The 18230-nt window shown below is 44.4% G+C and overlaps 1 protein-coding gene across 2 annotated transcripts in view; it reads left to right on the top strand.

The window, feature by feature from the left end:
• The window catches only part of Slc22a15 (solute carrier family 22 member 15), a 56569-nt gene extending 38364 nt beyond the window's left edge, over positions 1 to 18205 (top strand). The window contains exons 9-12 of one of the 2 annotated variants that reach the window (XR_009058637.1): positions 12073 to 12193; positions 13828 to 13904; positions 15891 to 16079; positions 16611 to 18205. Coding sequence is in view for 1 of the 2 variants with exons in the window: in XM_057793689.1 (XP_057649672.1) it covers positions 12073 to 12193; positions 13828 to 13900; positions 15891 to 16079; positions 16611 to 16700 (473 nt within the window). In the remaining variant the exon portion in view is untranslated. The remainder of the gene's footprint in view (positions 1 to 12072; positions 12194 to 13827; positions 13905 to 15890; positions 16080 to 16610) is intronic. The other variant, XM_057793689.1, reaches the window with a different exon arrangement.
• Positions 18206 to 18230: the final 25 nt, after the last annotated feature.

The following is an 18230-nucleotide window of genomic DNA, read 5'->3' as shown; positions in this document are numbered from 1 at the left end:
ACTTCCTCGAGGTTCAGTTGTCCCAGGGTCTTCTCCAGGGCCTTCCAGGGTGTCCTGACCCTGCAGTCGCCTGCTCCGCTGTCGCTCGCCACCTGAAGTTCTGTGCTGTGAACCACAGAGACTGCTCCTCAGCTTTAACAGTGATCTAGGCCAGGATTGCACTGCAGCTGGACAGGGAGCTTTACCAGTTCACGGAAACTAGAGTATTCAGAATGTTTGCACATCTCTTACCATCGCCAGCGTCGGCGCCATTGTGCTGTTTGTCAGGGACAAAGATGAAGGTCTTCCAGTTGTGGTGGCTTTATGCTCGGGGGAGCTTCTTTTGTATAGGCAACTTGGGAATGCCATTTTCTACCCACACACTCCTAGTCTACACATCATCTCAAAGAGCAAAGTTGTGGTCTATTGCCGTAAACATCGCTGTGTCCCATCCCCCCTCTGGAAGCCAGGCCAAAGGTATCTTTTCCCCTTATTTGCACATTCAGGTAGCCCACCTTTAGGACTCTACACATGACCTCCCGTTAGATCCCACAAGTGATCTCCTATCCATATCAGCCGTACGTCTTCATCTCCATGTGTCCCGAGAGTTGCTAGACCCCTCTGTGGCCACCGTGAAGCAGTATTTCCCACAGACTCAGAGGATAGAACATGGCTGTTGTGCTTAGAGAATGTGGACACCCTGTTAATTTTTCAAGATTTCCTAGGAGAGAAATTCTATAATGTCCCTGAGTAAATGATTTCTGTTTTTAATAACCATGACTGCTAGAATGGTCCTCTTCCAAGATGGCCGAGCCCACTTCCTCTCATTTGATTCCTCACCAGAAATAGGGAACAGACAGCCAACTTTTCTGTGCATAACCCTTGCTGTTCTTCCTGAATCCTCTCTGAGCTTAAAAAATTCTTCAAACGCCGGGCGGTGGTGGCACACGCCTTTAATCCCAGCATTTGGGAGGCAGAGGCAGGCGGATCTCTGTGAGTTCGAGACCAGCCTGGTCTACAAGAGCTAGTTCCAGGACAGGCTCCAAAACCACAGAGAAACCCTGTCTCGAAAAAAACAAAAAAACAACAAAAAAAAATTCTTCAAACTATTCATATTCACCCTTTAAAATGTTTTGTTTGGTTTCTTTTAAATCTGTTTGTCAGAGTTTTAAACTACAGGCTGTCAAAGTTCTGTTAAGTGTGTATTAAGGAAAGACCTAGTGTCTGCTAGCAGCTCATGTGAGCTTGGAGACCCCTCTTTTCTCCACCGTGTGCCTGTTCCTGAGTGTCCCCACCAAGCATCCACACCTGCGTTCTCGCCTTTCTGCCCGCTCAGGTGCCCTTTATCCACTGGCTTCCTTTTAGCCTCTGCACATGGCTGTGACTCTCAGCTTCTGGGGCACTTGTGGATTCTGTGATAATGAATAATCTCTAGGAGACACAGAAAATAAACTGAAGACCAGATGTTTAGTAGCCTCGGCCTGTGCCTTATAAGCTGAAATCTATAATGTTCCAAACCCAAAAAGTTTCAACACTGAGAATTTTGAACACTAACAAGCATGATGTCCCACATGAAAGATTCCACACTTGGCCTCCTGTGATGGGTCATAGTACAGGCGCACTGCAAGTGTTGTTTGAGAATGCCTCCTGGTTCTGTGTGTACAGTGCTTATAACATGACTAAATCTCTTGCTTAGGCTTGGGTTCTATTCTCAAGACCCAATTTCGCTATGTATATACAAATACTCCCAAATCTCCCCAAACCAGAAGCACATCTGGACCAAGCACTTGATCAAAAGACCCCTCAGCCTGTGTTAGAGAGATGTTTCCTATCCATATGTGTTAGCCTCCTGGTCCACTCTCCTCTGGGAATGTCAGCAGGGATCACTTAAAATTTTACAGAGACTTGTCATCGGGCATTTTGCTTGGCCAATATTCTTGTTTAGAGGAGGATCCTAAATAATCTTACATCTTTCAATATTAGTTGCCATTTATAGAGTGTTGACTGAGTGCTGGATTCTCCATATGCTGAAAGTCATTATGTGTCACTTATCACAAGTAGCATATCCAGCTTTATAACAAGGGGCTGGAATTTCAGGCCTTCCTGACTCACCACCAAAACCATGGAGATGCATTGCCAGCATAATTACAAATGTTGAGACTGAGGTGTCTGAGCATTAACACTGTGTGATTAGTGCCAGTTCTAAACTCAGCAGTGGCAGGCCTGGTAGAGACTAACCAGGGCTTAGAAGACTGAGTTAAGGTAGCACCGACCACCTGTAGGTATGGCTCACGGCAGCTGTGGTCTCTGGAAGACAAAAGTGGGAAGGAGTGACATGAATGGGGAGGACCACCAGACAGGAGAGGGGAATGTCATGAGAGAGGACTGGGTAGGATCACCAAATGGGCAGGGAGGACTGCCAGACAGGAATGGGGAGGACTGACAGCCATGAATGGGGATCATGAGATAGAACTGGGTAGGACCACCAGATAGGAGTAGGGAAAATCAGACAGTAGCAGGCAGAGCCATCCCTAGGACCCAGGCCCATCAATGCTTTGTGCATTCTTTAGCTAGACATTAAGCATTAGAGGAGACAGCCAGACCAAAATAGCCCTAAGTAAAAGGCTGTTATCCCTAAAAGTGCTCAACACAAACACTGCGGATCACTGGTTCTTAGTAACTGAGCTGTATCACAGAACAAAGTCAAGGTAGCATTCAGAAGACATTAACAGCATGCAACACCTGGTCAGGAAACTGTCACACATGGCTTTCAATCAGAATTTCCAGACACACAGGTAAGCAGGAGAAAATCTCAACACAAGGAGAGAGATCAGCAGAAATAGCCCAGGGGTGCACTAGGAAGTGCTGTAACTAAGCCCTGTGTGCTTAAGTAGGTGAATGTCAAAGCAGCTACTGTAACTATGTTCCATGTGCCTAAGTAGCCAAGGTAGCCAAAAGTCCAAACAGCTACTGTAACTATGTTTCATGTACTTAAGAAGACAAATGTATTCTTGGAATGAGCAGAAAAATGAGGCCATAAAGAAGACATGCATAGAAAATCTAAAGAGGAAGCATGCAGCATGCAAAAGCAATAGTGATGGGACCCACAACAGATTGGATACCATGGAAGAAGAGATCCATGAATTACAGACATAGCAAAAGAAACTGTTCACCATGAAATGTAATTCAAATAAAAACAAACTGAATAAAATCTAATGAGTACCAGTGAATTGTGGGAAAATATCAGGCAGCCTGACATGTAACTATGGTCTCATAGAAAAATATTATCTGCAGAAACAATGACTAAAAGCTTCATAAATTGATAAAACTTTAAGCACATGATTGAAGAGTGGCCAGCTAATGACCATGAAAGTATGTTGAAATAAGGCCACTTGTTGGTTCCTGGCTGCTCAGCCCCAAAATAATCACACAGAAACTGTATTAATTAAATCACTCCTTGGTCCACTAGCTCTAACTTCTTATTGGCTAGCTCTTACATCTTAATTTAACCCATCTCCATTAATCTGTGTATTGCCACGTGGCAGTGACTTACCCGCCAAGTCACGGCATCTGTCTCTGGCAGGTCTACATGGCTTTTCTCTGACTCTCCCTTCTTTCTCCCAGCATTCAGTTTAGTTTTCCCTGTCTATCTAAGTTCTGCCCTATCAACAGGCCAAGGTAGTTTCTTTATTCACCAGTGGTATTCACGGCATACAGAGGGGAATCCCATAAGTATCCCAAATGTGTGTGCCTCTCATTCAGAGTACCCAAAGCAAAAAAAAACTATGCAGAACTTGCTTCGATCCTTCAATTGCTGACACAGTGCCTGACTGAAAAAGGATAAAACTGAGACACAGCCAGCATGATACAGCTGGTTTGTCCACTCCTTACCCTACTGCAAGGGAACATGACTTTCATTTGAAGAGCCAGAGAACATCTATGGTGAGATGCTGTATGAAGTCTGGGCTATAAAACATATATAAATAGAAATAAAAGGATTGAAGACTTATAAAAGTATTACCTGACAAGAATGAAATTAAACTAAACAAATTAATAACAAAAGGATATTTTGAATACTAAACAAAAAAGCACACAGGTCAAATAAGTAACAAAGGAAGTTAAAAGATATTTTAGTTAAACCATAAATTCAATATGCAATATTATGTTTAGGAGGCCATTTGTTTGTTCCCAGTTGCTCAGCCCTGAAATAATCACACAGAAACCATATTATTTGCAATACTGTTTTCCAATAGCTTAAGCACATTTCTGTCTCACTCATATCTTAAATTAACTCATCTCCATTAGTCTGTTTATTGCCACAAGGCTGTGACTTACCAGGTAAAGTTCAAATGTCTGCTTCTGGCAGGGCTACATGGCTTCTCTCTGACTCTGCCTTCTTTCTCTTAGCATTCAGTTTAGTTTTCCCAGCCTAGCTAAGTTATGCCTTGCTATAGGCCAAAGCAGTTTCTTTATTCGTTAACCAATAAAAGCAACACATAGACAGAAGGACCTCCCACACCAATATTAAAACTCATGACGTGTAGAAAAAGCAAGGCTTAAGTATCAACATTTACATAATTATCAATGATCAAGAGAACAGATTAGTAATCTCAACTTCTGTCTCTAAGAGATAAACTTTAAAAAGTAAATAAGGCAATCAGATGAATGAAAATTAAGAGAAATATAAGAAAAAATAAGGAATGAAAACAGAAAAATGATCGATAAAATCAAGAAAATCAAAAGCCTGGTGTTTAGAACCAACTAAAATTATTAATAAACCTCAAAACTAATAAAAAATAAGGAGACAGAGATCACAAATTTCAGAAATTAAAATGGAACCACCATTAAAGAAATTTTAGGCATTAATGGGAAAACGTGGTGACTATTCTTATACTAGTAAATCCAATTTAGGTACAGTCTTTAGAGAAACACACTAAGAAGGCTTATGTGAAAGCAAGCAGATGACGTTTGTAGCCCTTTGTCTGCCAGAGAAACTGGATGTGTGGTTAGAAACGTTCCCACAGAGGACTGCAGGCCCTGATGGCTTTGCTCCTGGGTTCTATAAAGCACATATTTCCCAGCAGGTCCCATTAGGCCAGCAAACAAAAGCAGGCTTTACCCCTCAAATGCAGCACCCATCAGTGTCATTCACCATATAAAAAAAAATCCAGAAAGAAAAATAAAAGTTACATGATAATCCAGTATAAGCAGAAAAGACACTTTTTAGAGTTTATCACTATAAGCAATATAGTGATAAACCATTCACTATAAGCAATGTTAGCCGCTGGAAGCAGAGGGAATTTCTTTAACTTGGCAAGCAGGGTCAAGGGAGGGTCTAGCTAACACTTCGTTTCCCACTAAAAGAGTGACTAATACTCTCTTGATCAGGATGTCCTTTCTCCGTGGCACATTGTCAAGAACATACCAGTAAATGCAAACAGAACAGGGAGAAGAAGGAAAAGGGACCCATGCTGAGACAGAGTGAAACAATAGAGAATTCTGAGGAGTAAGCAAGATATCTACTAAAATTAACAAATGAGGGCTGGCAAGACGGTTCAGCAGGTAAAGGTGCTTGCTGCCGAGTCTGGTGATTTGAGCTCAGTCGCTGGGACCTACATGATCAAAGGGGAGAACCAAATCCACAGAGATATCCTCTGACTACCACACGCATGCCATGCTATACACACACAAGTAAAAAAAAAAAAATTAAATTTGACACACAGAATTAATCAATGAGCTTGTCAGAATATGACACATAGTTTTATTTCTACATATTATTAGCAAATAATCTAACATGCAATTAAATAATGGTACTGGTAATAAAATTTAAAATTGTTTAAAGGTAAAATTTCTATAGCATTTGTAACATAAAAACCATGGAAGATTGCTAGGAGGAACTAAAGAGGGCTAAACAACTGAATTGCCAATAGTAACATTCACAGACAAAGGGGTCACCATGCTCAAAGGTCAGGGCTTACTTAAGCTCTCCTCTCTTACCAAACTAATTTATTGTCAACACAATATCAAATGTCCAGGAAGATTATTTTATCATAGGATAAATTTGTGCAATAAACATAAATACTCAAAAGATTCTAAAGCAGCCAAAATAATTAATATCAAGAAAAACACAGTTGTAGATCTGCTTTCACACATTCTACAGCCATAGTAATCAAGATAATGTGTTATTGATGGGATAGATCAGGGGAAAGAATTGAATATTAAAAAAACACAACTATGAACAACAGAGTACAGTATTGTATGCAGTAATATGCTCGAAATGGATGCCAGGCCTCGGCGCTGAAACCACACAACTTCTCAAAGAGCAGACAAGGGGGCAGAGTAGTGACTGGGTGAGTCAAATTTCTTTTCCTTTTTTAAAAAAGATACTTTTAGTCCTTTTAAACATGAATTAATTTATGGATGGATGTTGTATTTGCATGTATTTCTGTGTACCATGTGCATGCCTAGTGCCCAAAGCGACCAGAAATAGGTTTTGGATCCCTCAGGACAGCTACCATGTGCTGCTGGGAATAGAACCTGGGTCCTCTGAAATAGCAGCCAGTGCTCTTAACCACAGAGCCAGCTCTCCAACCTGGCAAAGATTTATTAACTAGCACATTAAAGGCACTAAAAGAGAAAAGAAGTATAACTTAGACTTGATCAAAACACAGACTTTGGCTTTATAAAAGATTCCCCTGACCAGTGATTGTGGTGCACGCCTTTAATCCCAGCACTTGGAAAGCAGAGGCAGATGGATCTCTGAGTTTGAGGCCAGCCTGGTCTACAGAGTGAGTTTGAGGGCAGCCAAGGTTACATGGTGAGACCCTGTCTCAAAAACAAACATAAAAGAGATTTCATTGGACCTAGGATGTAGCTCAGTTGTTAGAGTCCTTGCCCAGCACACACAAAACCCTGGGTTTAATCCCCAACACCCACCCAGCACCACATAAAAACCAAGTGTGGAGTCAAGGCGCACACCTGTAATCCCAGCACTTGGGAGGTAGAGGCAGGAGGACCAGAAGTTCAGCTATATAGTAAGTTCAAGGTTAGCCCTAGAGTACATGAAATCTTGTCATAAACAAACAAAATAAACAAATAACCACAAAAACTTTCTGCTGCCAGGTATAACGGTGTGCGCCGGCAGACACACCTATTTAGATGCTGAGGAGGTCAGGGCCGACTAAGGCAACATAGGGAGACAGGTCTCTTCAAACAAAGGAAAAGCATCCTTAAAGAGATGAAAAGTAAAGCACCAGCCAAAAGAAAACACGTGTAAAATAATGCATAATTAAGGATCAAATCCAAAATAAGGAAAGGAGCCGGGCGATGGTGGCGTACGCCTTTAATCCCAGCACTCGGGAGGCAGAGGCAGGCGGATCTCTGTGAGTTCGAGACCAGCCTGGTCTACAGAGCTAGTTCCAGGACAGGCTCCAAAGCCACAGAGAAACCCTGTCTCAAAAAACCAAGAAAGAGAGAGAGAGAGAGAGAGAGAGAGAGAGAGAGAGAGAGAGAGAGAGAGAAAGAAAGGAATCTTAAAACTCAATAATAATAGTAACAACAATGACAAAATATTTAATGAGATAATTCTCCACAGAGTCATTAGAATGGCAAATGAGTGTGGAAAGAGATGCTTAAACCCACCTGACATTAGGAAAATGACAAATCTGTGCTGAGATATCCATATACACATCAGAACAGCCAGAAATGGAAAATCTGGTCACACACAGCGAGGGTGGTGAGGGACAGACTGTGCCGCCGTCGCGTGTTTGAAGTGAAGCAGGGAAGGCAAAGGCTCTGCTGCAAGAACTCATGGTGTGACTGACACTAGACCCAAGCTGGAAAGAACCCAGATGCCCACCAGTTGATGACCAGATAAACAACCGATATCCACCCACACAGGACATTACTCAACAAGAAGACATGACCTGTGGCCTACACAACATGAGTGCCTCTCATTATGCCAAGTGAAAGAAGTCAGACACAAAAGTCTACAAACCGTTAGTTTTTTTCAGGTGGAATTCTAGAAAAGCAGAGACTGATGATAGAACTATGTTGTTGTTGTTGTTTTAAGAAGCAAATTGGGGCTACCTAGATGGCTTTGCAATATAAACACACTTGCTACAGAGCCTGGTAACCCCAAGTTCAGTCCCCACGACCCACATTGTAGGAGAGAACCAACTCCCAGCAGTTGTCCTCCAACCTCCGCACACACCCAGACACTTGTACACACACACACACACACACACACACACTAAATAAATGTAAGCAAACAACAAATGGGTGTGCTGAGTGACTTCGTAGCAGAGTACATTCCTGAGACCCCAGGTTCAGTGTTCAGTACCTGAAAAAGGAGAGGCAAAGGTGAAGCAGAGGAGCTGTGTCTGCTTGTTGTGCTCTACCACTATGTCCTGCATGTACATGTGGTGTTGTACTGTTCATACTGTATGTACTGTTTATAAACATGAACAGCCAAAAGTCTGCATGCAGAGATCCCTGCAATCCCAGTAGTCACGAGGAGGAGGGGGATACCACCAGGAGTTCAAGGTCAGCCTTGACCACACAGCAAGTTCAAGGACAGCCTGGGCTCCCTGGAACCACGTCTGTCTCACAGCACAGCAAAACAAAACAACTTTGCTTACCACCATCCAGTGAAAGAAGAGAATGACCGAGGACCGAGCTGAGGTTTTGCATTAGGAACCAACAGACTGTTGCTTGAACCAGGAGTTCAGGGCCAACCTGGGCAACCAAGGGAGCATGAGTCGCTGAAAACACCCTTAAAGAAAAAAACATAGGACACAGAGTAGAAGAAAATGTTCATAAAATATGCACATGATGAAAGATTGAATCGAAAATAGAGAATGGGTCTAACAACCCAGTAATAAATGGACAAAAGAGCCATTTATTTCGATGGCCGCAAAAGGACTTCTGAAAAGTTTGGTACATGGAAAGATACATGTGTTATGCAAATCCACTTTTTAAAAACCATAATTTCAGTTTGATTTTCCTTTTAAATCATTTGCTTTTTTCCCCCACACAATACTATGACCATTCATCGGTAATGACTGACAATGTAGGTCAGGAAGGCAAGAGACTGGTTCAGTGGCTGCAGAGCCTTCCAGAACAAAGCCAGCAGAGCAGCAGGTGCACAGGCGGGAATCCTAACAAAGAAAGCTGTCTGCTGTTGACATAAGCCGTCTTGGGGGAGAGGTGGAGTCCCCGCAAGAGGTGACTGCAGGTGTGTTGGCAGGAGCAGAGGAGAAAGGTTCAAACAGCAGATGGGGTTGCTTTGGCCTGTGGCCAGAGCCAGCCTCCCCAGATGAGCTATGGCTGGAGGTGTCTTCCACCTCACGTGGGAATCCTCTTGCAGCTTTGGACCCTGTGGGGGTTAGATGACAGTCTCTGTGTCCTCTGTGTGAATTTAAATGTCCAGATGGCAATCTTCTGTCCTGTTAGTAAAGATGTAGGGTGCCTCCATGTGGTTTTGAAAGATGCCACTGTGCCTGGGGCAGGGCGTGAGGGAAATCCATGCCTACCAAAAGCCATTTGCAGTTAAAAGGTAGCACACGTCAAAAGGAATAAGAGATACTTTTATTCTTGTGTCAAATAAAAATGACCGTGGTCCAGGAACCTCTGTAGATGCAGGGTGCCCAGGATAACATGTTCCGTTAAGGAAGCAGTTGCATAGGCTTTTCCTAGTCACAGAATAAAGGAAGTAATAAATACATCTAATGTTTGCATTTGTGGGGACCACAGGCAGATGGGCTATAGCAGAGCGATTAAAACAACAGCAGTTCTGTTAAAGGTTTCACGTGCTCTCTGGTGGCATTCTTGTCCTTGGGGTTGGTGGGAGACATTGGTCTACTAGAATACATTTCAGAGACTTTTCTTTACAGTCAGGAGGTGTTGAATGAAGCACAGGTGTGGGGATCCGTGACTAGTCAGGCACTGAAGGAAGCCTGATGATCGGACTGCGCACCTGCTCCATTCTAACCCATTGCTCCTAACGTATAGAGTCTACCTGGGTGTCTTGTTTGTTTTCTGGGAACTTTAGTTTGCACAAACAATTAGACATATTTGTTTTGGTCAGTGCTACTCAGTACCTTTTCCCGACTCAGTTTTCTAGAAAATAGTGATGAGGCTCATATACATCCTCATTACTGGTTTACATGAAGTATATAACCTCATTAAATTGTTAACAGAAGTGAGTCTGGTGATCTCAGAATCCCAGACACATACCTTGGAGCAAATGCTTGCCTTTCTAGAAAGACCTTGTGGCTTAAGTATATACCACTTACACTAGCAAAGATCATCCCCAAATATCTTGGCAGCATTGAATGCAGCCCACATGGTTAAGATGCCTGGTCGTGGTCTGATGGCGCCATGCTAAAGTAGATGAAGCTTGGTCTCACAGTTAAGCAGGAGAGGAGCATGGTTATGGATGAAGATGTGATATGGCCTCCTCACTGGCCTCTGAGGCAGCACAGACACAAACTATTCCCACAACATTCACGCCAGCTGGGGTCCCAGTGCCTTTTAGCTCAACAGACAGTAATCAACCGTGTGACCTATTCTACAGGGAATTCTGTGAGTCCAACCGGTATAAATAAGATGCCAAGATGGCATAAAATATTGTGAGATATCTTTTTGGCAAACAAAAAGATGGAAAGTGAGTAACAAGAAGAGTACCTGAGGCGTGCTGGTTAGCAGGTGCAGGAGGAGTGGCTGTCTCATTGAGATAGTAAGGGAAGAGGGGCTCACATGAACCACGAACCACGGAGTCACAAGGAAGGGACAAGCTCTTGTATCTGGCAGGAATGTCAAGAAGAGAGAGGCGATTGCATTGGTAATCAGGACAGTGCGCTGGGGAGAGGAAGGCGGCAGGCCAGAGGCTGCAGCTAGGGAGGAAGTGCAGGGACAAGGTTGAGAGTGACGGGAGGAGGCGCAAAGGGTATGCGCATTGCTTTCTTCTCACAAGGAGAAAACTGCATTTTGAAGGCAGAGTTGCATGGACTTTTGAAAGGGAGACATTCAGTATGTTAGACAGGTAACAACTACAGAATCCAGTTAATAAAGGAAAGAATCAGGATGCTAATATTTTATTAAAAAATGAAACTGACACAGATAAAAAAGAAATGAAACTGAATTATTTTTGCATTTTATATAAAGAGATTGAAGAATTCAAATCTAATTACCAGTTAATAACCCAAGCAAGAAATTGAGGTGAAAAGAAAACTAGAAGTTTTTCCAAATTTCTTTCATCCTTTTTTCCTCTGCAGTATACTGTTATATCTCTCAAAAGTTTAATGAGATATTCCTCACCTCAATGGAATACTTGTATATTTTAGATTTTGAATATCCCACAAAACACACAAGAACTGTGTGCTCGCAGTTTGATCTCCACGTACAGAGTTCTCTCAGGAGGTCCTCACCATTGGGAGGAAGTGAGGCCTCTGGGAAACATACCTACCCTTGAAGGGGATCTTAAGACCCCCGCTTCCTTTTCCTCTCTTGCTTCCTGGCCACCATGAGGTGAACAAATCCCATCATACATTTCCAGCGCCATGCTTTCGCCTCACCTCAGGGTTAAAGCAACAAGGCCAACCAGCCATGGAGAAACCCCTAAAATCTTGAACCCAAATAAACCTTCCCTCTCAAGTTGACCGCTTTAGCTGTTGTTGCAATGAAGTAAAGCTAGCAAACACAAATATCCAGGTAGAAGAACTGCAGACAAAGGCGCTCAGTCTTCCCTTCCTGAGAAAGAGGTCAGGGGCAATAGCACCTGTGGCAAGCACGCTTACTTCCTATCAGCGCAGACGTATTCGGGGCTTCTCGTGAATGAATGAATCTCACATGCTCCTGAATGACAGTCAGTGTGTCGGATCACAGGGATAGCACTGTGTGTGTGTGAGTTCCTGTGTGTGTGCGTGTGCACACCTGCATGCACGCATGTGTGTGAGTGTGTGTGTTGGGTAAAACCTTGTGGTAGGCTTACGGAGATGAATCTGAATATTTCTGGCTCCTTCACAGTAAAATGTGTCATTTGAAAGGCCCGTTCTTACTGTCGTCTACACAAGCATTATCTGTCCTCCTCAGACACAGGTGTGTTCGCCGTGATCAACAGCCACTCCTTGTCCTTGCTGGGGAAGCTGACGATCAGTGCAGCCTTCAACATTGTTTACATCTACACCTCCGAGCTGTACCCCACTGTCATCAGGTACGGGGCTCATGTTGCTGCATCCCATTCATGCCTTCTTGGCTTTGTTGACTGTGCTTCTGAGGGCAGAGATGGCCTTCCTTACCTTCACATGGGCATCTGTCAGTCATGAGAACATTTAATCACCCGTTGTCTAGTCACTGTTCTATCACGGTGAGAGACTCCGTAGCCAAGGCAACTCTTACAAAAGAACGCATTACTGAGGGGCTTGCTTACAGTTTCAGAGGGTCAGTTGTTTTAGATGGGTAGTGCATACTTATATAAGAAAGAACATCTTCTATCCTAATGTCCCAGATTCAGGATGAGGCTGTAGCCTCAGCTCTGTTGCCTGTGCCCTGGGCTGGTCCTCCCTCTGCCAGTCCTATGCTAGTCTCCTGAGGGATCATCTGAATGACCCTTCTGTTTCCTCATGCAAGAGTCCTAGGGGTGCTTGCCACCTGTTGACTTGAGGTCTCTTGCCAGAAACAGCTGGGTCTGCAGTTGTCTGCTTGTCCCAGATTGTTTCTGCAGCCTATTGTGGAACTTGGGTACCACGCGGTCCTCACAGGCGCACCTTTCATGCTGGCGGTGGAGCTGAGACAGAAGTGGATGGCCACCCTAGCTGGAAACAGTTCCCTTCTCTCTGCTCCCTCTCTACCCTTCCCGCCTAAACTGTCTGTGATGCTCTGGGTTACCTGACAGTGTGCACACAGCATTTCCTGTTACCTGACAGTGTGCACACAGCATTTCCTGTTACCTGACAGTGTGCACACAGCATTTCCTATTACCTGACAGTGTGCACACAGCATTTCCTGTTACCTGACAGTGTGCACACAGCATTTCCTGTTTACACACCTGGCTTCCAGTAGCTAGCCGGGTTTTTAACAAATGGGCTGAGGTTTTGGGTCACGGAGCCCTGGTCCTCTGACCGTAGTATCTGATAGAACTAAGTCTGTCTTTATCATGAGACATGCTCGGGTGTTCATTCCATGTCATGATCTGTCTAATATGGCTGTCGCTATCCTTGTGACTATTTCAGTTCATGAAAATTACAGAAATCAGAAGTAGCTCTATGGTTAAGAGCTGCTCTTGCAGAGGACCCAGGTTCAATCCCCATCACCCACATGGTGGCTCACCACTGTCTGTAAGTCTAGTTTCAGGGGATCCAACACTTTCTTCCACCTGCCAGGGGTACCAGGAATGCACGTGGAGCAAATACATGCAGTCAAAACATTCATGCACTTAAAAATAAATATAAATCTTTTAAAAATAAATCAGTTTCTGCTGAATATGGTGGCTCATATCTTGAATTCCAAAAGTTGGGGGCAGAGACAAAAGGATTGCCACAGTTCAAGACCAGCCGGGGTCGCCATAGCAAGACTTGTTTCTTAAACAAAACTTCATTTCCTTATCCTCATGAGTCACATTTCAAGGTCTGAGAGGCCTCGTGTGTCTAGTGAGCTCATCATGGTGGTGACCCCACAACTCTTTGGCCTCAGAGCAAGGTCCAGTAGGAGGCACTGTACCCTCTACTTAGGAATTCTTTATGATTTTGAGCTCATTGTATTCTTCCAATCCAGGATATTTAAATTATCCCCCTGATACTTAAAGATTTTATTTAATTAGTTAATTTGTTTTTTTCTTACGTCTTCCAGGAATGTTGGCCTTGGAGCGTGTTCCATGTTCTCCCGAGTGGGCGGGATCATTGCCCCCTTCATACCCTCACTGGTTGGTTTGTACCTCCTGGTTCTGTTCTTCCTGGTTCTCTGCTTTGGAACTCATGTGTGCTTTTGTGTAGAAAGAGGTAATGAACAGGTCCAACCAAGAGCAACTGCACAAACGTGAATCTTGTACCTTTCCCATGAAGAGCCCAGTATTCTGTCAGGCAGATGGACTGGGGCGTTCCCCCCCCCCCATGGGTCTGGCTTTTTGTTCCTCTGGACTCGCTGTAGGGTCTGATGATACCAGCAAGCCCCTTCCCATAGACATTCAGAACTAGTTAATCAATACTTGTGACGTTCTGTGGTATGCTGGGCTTTCTGTGAAATACTCCACAGATGTTACTGCTTGTAACCGGCACAGCAGCTGTAAGAGCTAGGCGTTGTCATCCTCTCTAAAGATGAGAAGTGCCTTAGAAGTAGGTTGAATATATGCTCACCACTGGGAAAGAAAACTGGAGGAGAGACACACCTAGCAGCATGTGTGCCCCTGTCTTCTTTGGCATTTGGGGATCAGGAGAAACAGTGACCATTTTAAAATCCTTACAGCCTTAAAATGCTCAAGTTCTGTGAAAGCCCTGGGGCCCCCGCCCATGTCTTCTTGATTTTGCTAGGTAGAGGATAGACAGGAGCAGTGGAGCTGGGAAAGAGTCCTACAGGGTCCTGTTTTGTGAAGTGGAGCTAGGAAAAGCATCCTACAGATAATCCAAGCCCTGTTTGTGAAGGCTGACCAGCTATTATAAAACCCAGCTTTCATGATAAAGGCTTAAAAAAAAAATAACAGACTATCTTAGCCCTGAAACAATAAATGTCTTAACTGATAGACGGTCATGAGATCAATCACAGGCCCTTGAGCTGTCTCAGGAAGGATTCAGAACACTACCAAGAACACTACCACTGCCTCCCAGTATTGTGTCTTCTGAGGGTCAGAATGTCCCTTTGCTATTAAATGTCCTTGGGCCTGCAGTTCAGGTTATCCTGCCATGGCAATAACTAAGGGTCCAGACCATTTTCTCACTTATAATAACAAAGACTCTGAATCTTAAACCATTTATACAAGAGACTGGAGAAATGACTCAATGGTTTAAAGCAAGTCTGCTGTTGGCGAGAACCCTGGTCTGATCCCTGCAGCCGTGTCAGGTAGCTCCCAACCTCCTATAACTTCAGGGGATTCAACACTGCCACAGACCCCAGCCCATCTGCTCGCATACCCACATACACATTCCAAATCCAGAAATATTTTAAAAATATGTCACAATGTTATTACATAATAAAATACCATTAAAATATTACTTATACTATGGCTTTGACACCGCCTTTGAGGGATTTTCTAGAGGATCTTGAGAAGAAATAAACTAAACGGTAGAGAAAATTGTTGGGAGCCTGTGCATTGAAAGAAAACATTGACTTGCCCTAAGAATACCTTTTGAATCTCTGAAGCAATTGCTGGTAGCACCATATTTAACTCAAATAGTTTAAAACTCTGCGTGCTGTAGGACTTTTTCTTTCAGTTTGTGCTCCTTTAATCTTGGGCCTGTCAGTGGTAATGTTACAACCCACCTGACAGCTTCCAAGTTCATTATCAGCAAATAGTTCAGGGTCGTCTTCATAGGAAGAGAACACGGAGTTCGCTGCAGAGCAGGCTCCTTCAGGTGGAACGTGGACTCGAGTTCCTGTGAACTCTGCCTGTGAGGGCCTCTCAAGCTCACAGAGAGCTATGGCTGTGCCTGAGGTGTCTGCTCCAAGGCTTCTAGTCCATATCCTCATGCCGCCCTTTGGCTCACGCTAATCCATCTCTGCGTGCCCGAGGAGACATTTGGTGACTCCTGGGGATAATTGTCTTGGAGCCCAAAAACCAAAACCACGGTGCATGGTGTCATCTAGCAGGAAGGTGCTGTCCAGGCAGTGAGCAAGGCAGTCCTCCATCACAAGACTGCTGATGTCACCTGCTGAGAGACTGATAGGTTTGTTTGTTTCTGTTCCACTCCCTGCGCCCACAGAAGAACGTGCAGTGGTCTCTGCCCTTCATCGTGTTTGGAGCCACCGGCCTGACCTCAGGCCTCCTGAGCCTGCTGTTGCCAGAGACTCTGAACAGCCCTTTGCTGGAGACGTTTTCTGACCTTCAGATGTACTCCTATAGGAGGTTAGGGGAGGAAGCCTTGTCTCTGCAGACCTTGGACCCTCCACAGGTAGAGAGATACTGCTGTAACCATCCAGATCTTCCACTTGGGCAAAAAGAGTTTCTGAAAAAGGAAAACAAAACATATAAAGTTCAGATTGAAAATAGACTAAAAATCAAAGGTGAACTGAACAGCAGATGTTTTAATAAATAAAGATGGTAATGGATTCATTAGCTGTCTTAGAATACGGATAATTCCTTAGGAAAACAGCTGTCATCGAGATACGTTTGTCGGGGCTGGAGTATAGTTCAGCGGGAAGAGTTTTTGTGCTAAATGCATAGGGTGCTCTGGGGTTTGACCCTGGAACTGGGAGTGGTGGTACAGACAGACCTGTAAACCCAGCCCTTGGGAGGTAGAGGCAGAAGGATCAGAATTTGATCTCAGCTACAGAGCAAACTGAAGGCTGACTTCATTTAGGTGAGATCCTGTCCTAAAATAACGACAACAAAGCTGTCACGTGAGCATACGGGTGGTAATTCTCATTTAGGCATGTCATGACATCATTTTACTGCCTCTCCAAGATCTGCTTTGCCTTTTCAGGCCCTGGACAAGGCCAGCCCCCTGGGGAGTGAGAGCGAGGAGGAGGAAGAGTTCTATGATGCGGATGAGGAGACCCAGATGATCAAGTGACGAGTCCCACATTCCTGCCCAGAAGCAAAGCCTCAACATCACGAGTGCCTCGGGGTCGGCTTAAACACCAGTGAGATCCTCAGCCCACTGACACCTTCCAGACACAGAGGAGGCGGGAGGAGAGATTCTAAAAGCGAGAACCTTGGCACACCGAGAGGATCATTGCTAACTGTTCAGAATTGAGGCTGAGCTCGCTCAGCACCATGCCTCTCGTCACACAGCTCCAGTTTACTGTCTAGGTGGCTGACTCTATCCCATGATGCTTCCCATTCTTGGGGCTAAGAGCAAATGCGTACACTGCTCACAGATTTACTAGGATTAGCCAGAACTCCCCACAAGATGTCAGCCTCCTAGTAAATTTGGTGTCTGTCCCTGTCACTTGCTGCTCTCCACCAGGAATCTTCTGGCACAGGGTGATGTGTCCAGAGCCCCCAGCTTTCCATCAGCTGGGCAAATGAGTCTTCAGCTGCTTCCCACCCATTGATTGACAGCACAGTTTGTGCCTTTAGTCTGAGATCATTCGCTAGTGAAAGCCAGAATCAACAGAGCAGTTTACTGCCACCAGAGGACTGGCTGTGACTTGGGAGCTCCCTTTGACACTTGTGTTGTGCAATGTTTCCAGTTCCCATTTGGAAACACTTGGGAAATTTTCCTTTGTGAGATTCTAGGGTCAGCAATAACTTCAGAATCATGTGCAGTCCATAATGAAAGTCCACAAGCCGGGGGAAGTCAGCAAGCGATGTGCTGACACTCTTTACCTGTGACTTAACCAAGAGTGTTTGCTGTCTTCATGTGCAATGAGGGGTCTGGACGGCACGCCAGGCCCTGAACTCTGCCCTACGGGAGCTGCTACTTGTTTACTCAAAAGGCGTGGCGACTTTTAAAGAAAAAGTTGAGTTTTCATTAAGTGCTTCCACTGATTTCCAAATAAATCCAAACCACATTTATTATCTGTTTCTCACAAAACTTGAACACTCTCAGAGAGGCTTATAAGCAGAGAGTCCACGTGTGGGCAGTTGATCACTTCCTCAACCCGGGAAACTGCTATGTTTAAAAAGTCTGTTTATGCTCATCTTCTGGGAAGAGAAAGCAAGGAAGGAAAGGTGAAGGAAAGGTGCCCTGGGGATGCTTCTGGAAATCATGGAGACCTGCCTCCTGTGACCTCCTCCATGTTGTCTTGGCTTCCGCTAGCACTATACCCACCTGCTCCTTCGTTGTTTTCCTTTATGCCCTTGCTGATGAGGGAGCCATTTCTACCAGCGTAGAGAACATTGGCCATGATGCAGTGGAGGCACTGATAGGTGACACTGTGTCTAGCTGTCAGGGAGGTTATGGAAGCATCATGTCTGCAAATCTCAGCAAAGTGTGCCCCACTCCCCCAAACTGTGGAGCCCCGCTTCTCTCTTCTCTAGAAAATGGAGGTCAGCTCTCCTTTCTTCTTCTGGAAGAAAAGAGCTTCCAGAAACACTTGGTTCTTGTCAAATAAAGTGTTTAAAATAAAGCAGTAAATTAATATATACATATATATAT

The sequence above is a fragment of the Chionomys nivalis genome, chromosome 18, assembly GCF_950005125.1.
Source record: "Chionomys nivalis chromosome 18, mChiNiv1.1, whole genome shotgun sequence".
Taxonomy (NCBI): Eukaryota; Metazoa; Chordata; class Mammalia; order Rodentia; family Cricetidae; genus Chionomys; species Chionomys nivalis.
The sequence above is the reverse complement of the archived record's forward strand: the minus strand, read 5'-3'. Positions and strand labels throughout refer to the sequence as shown.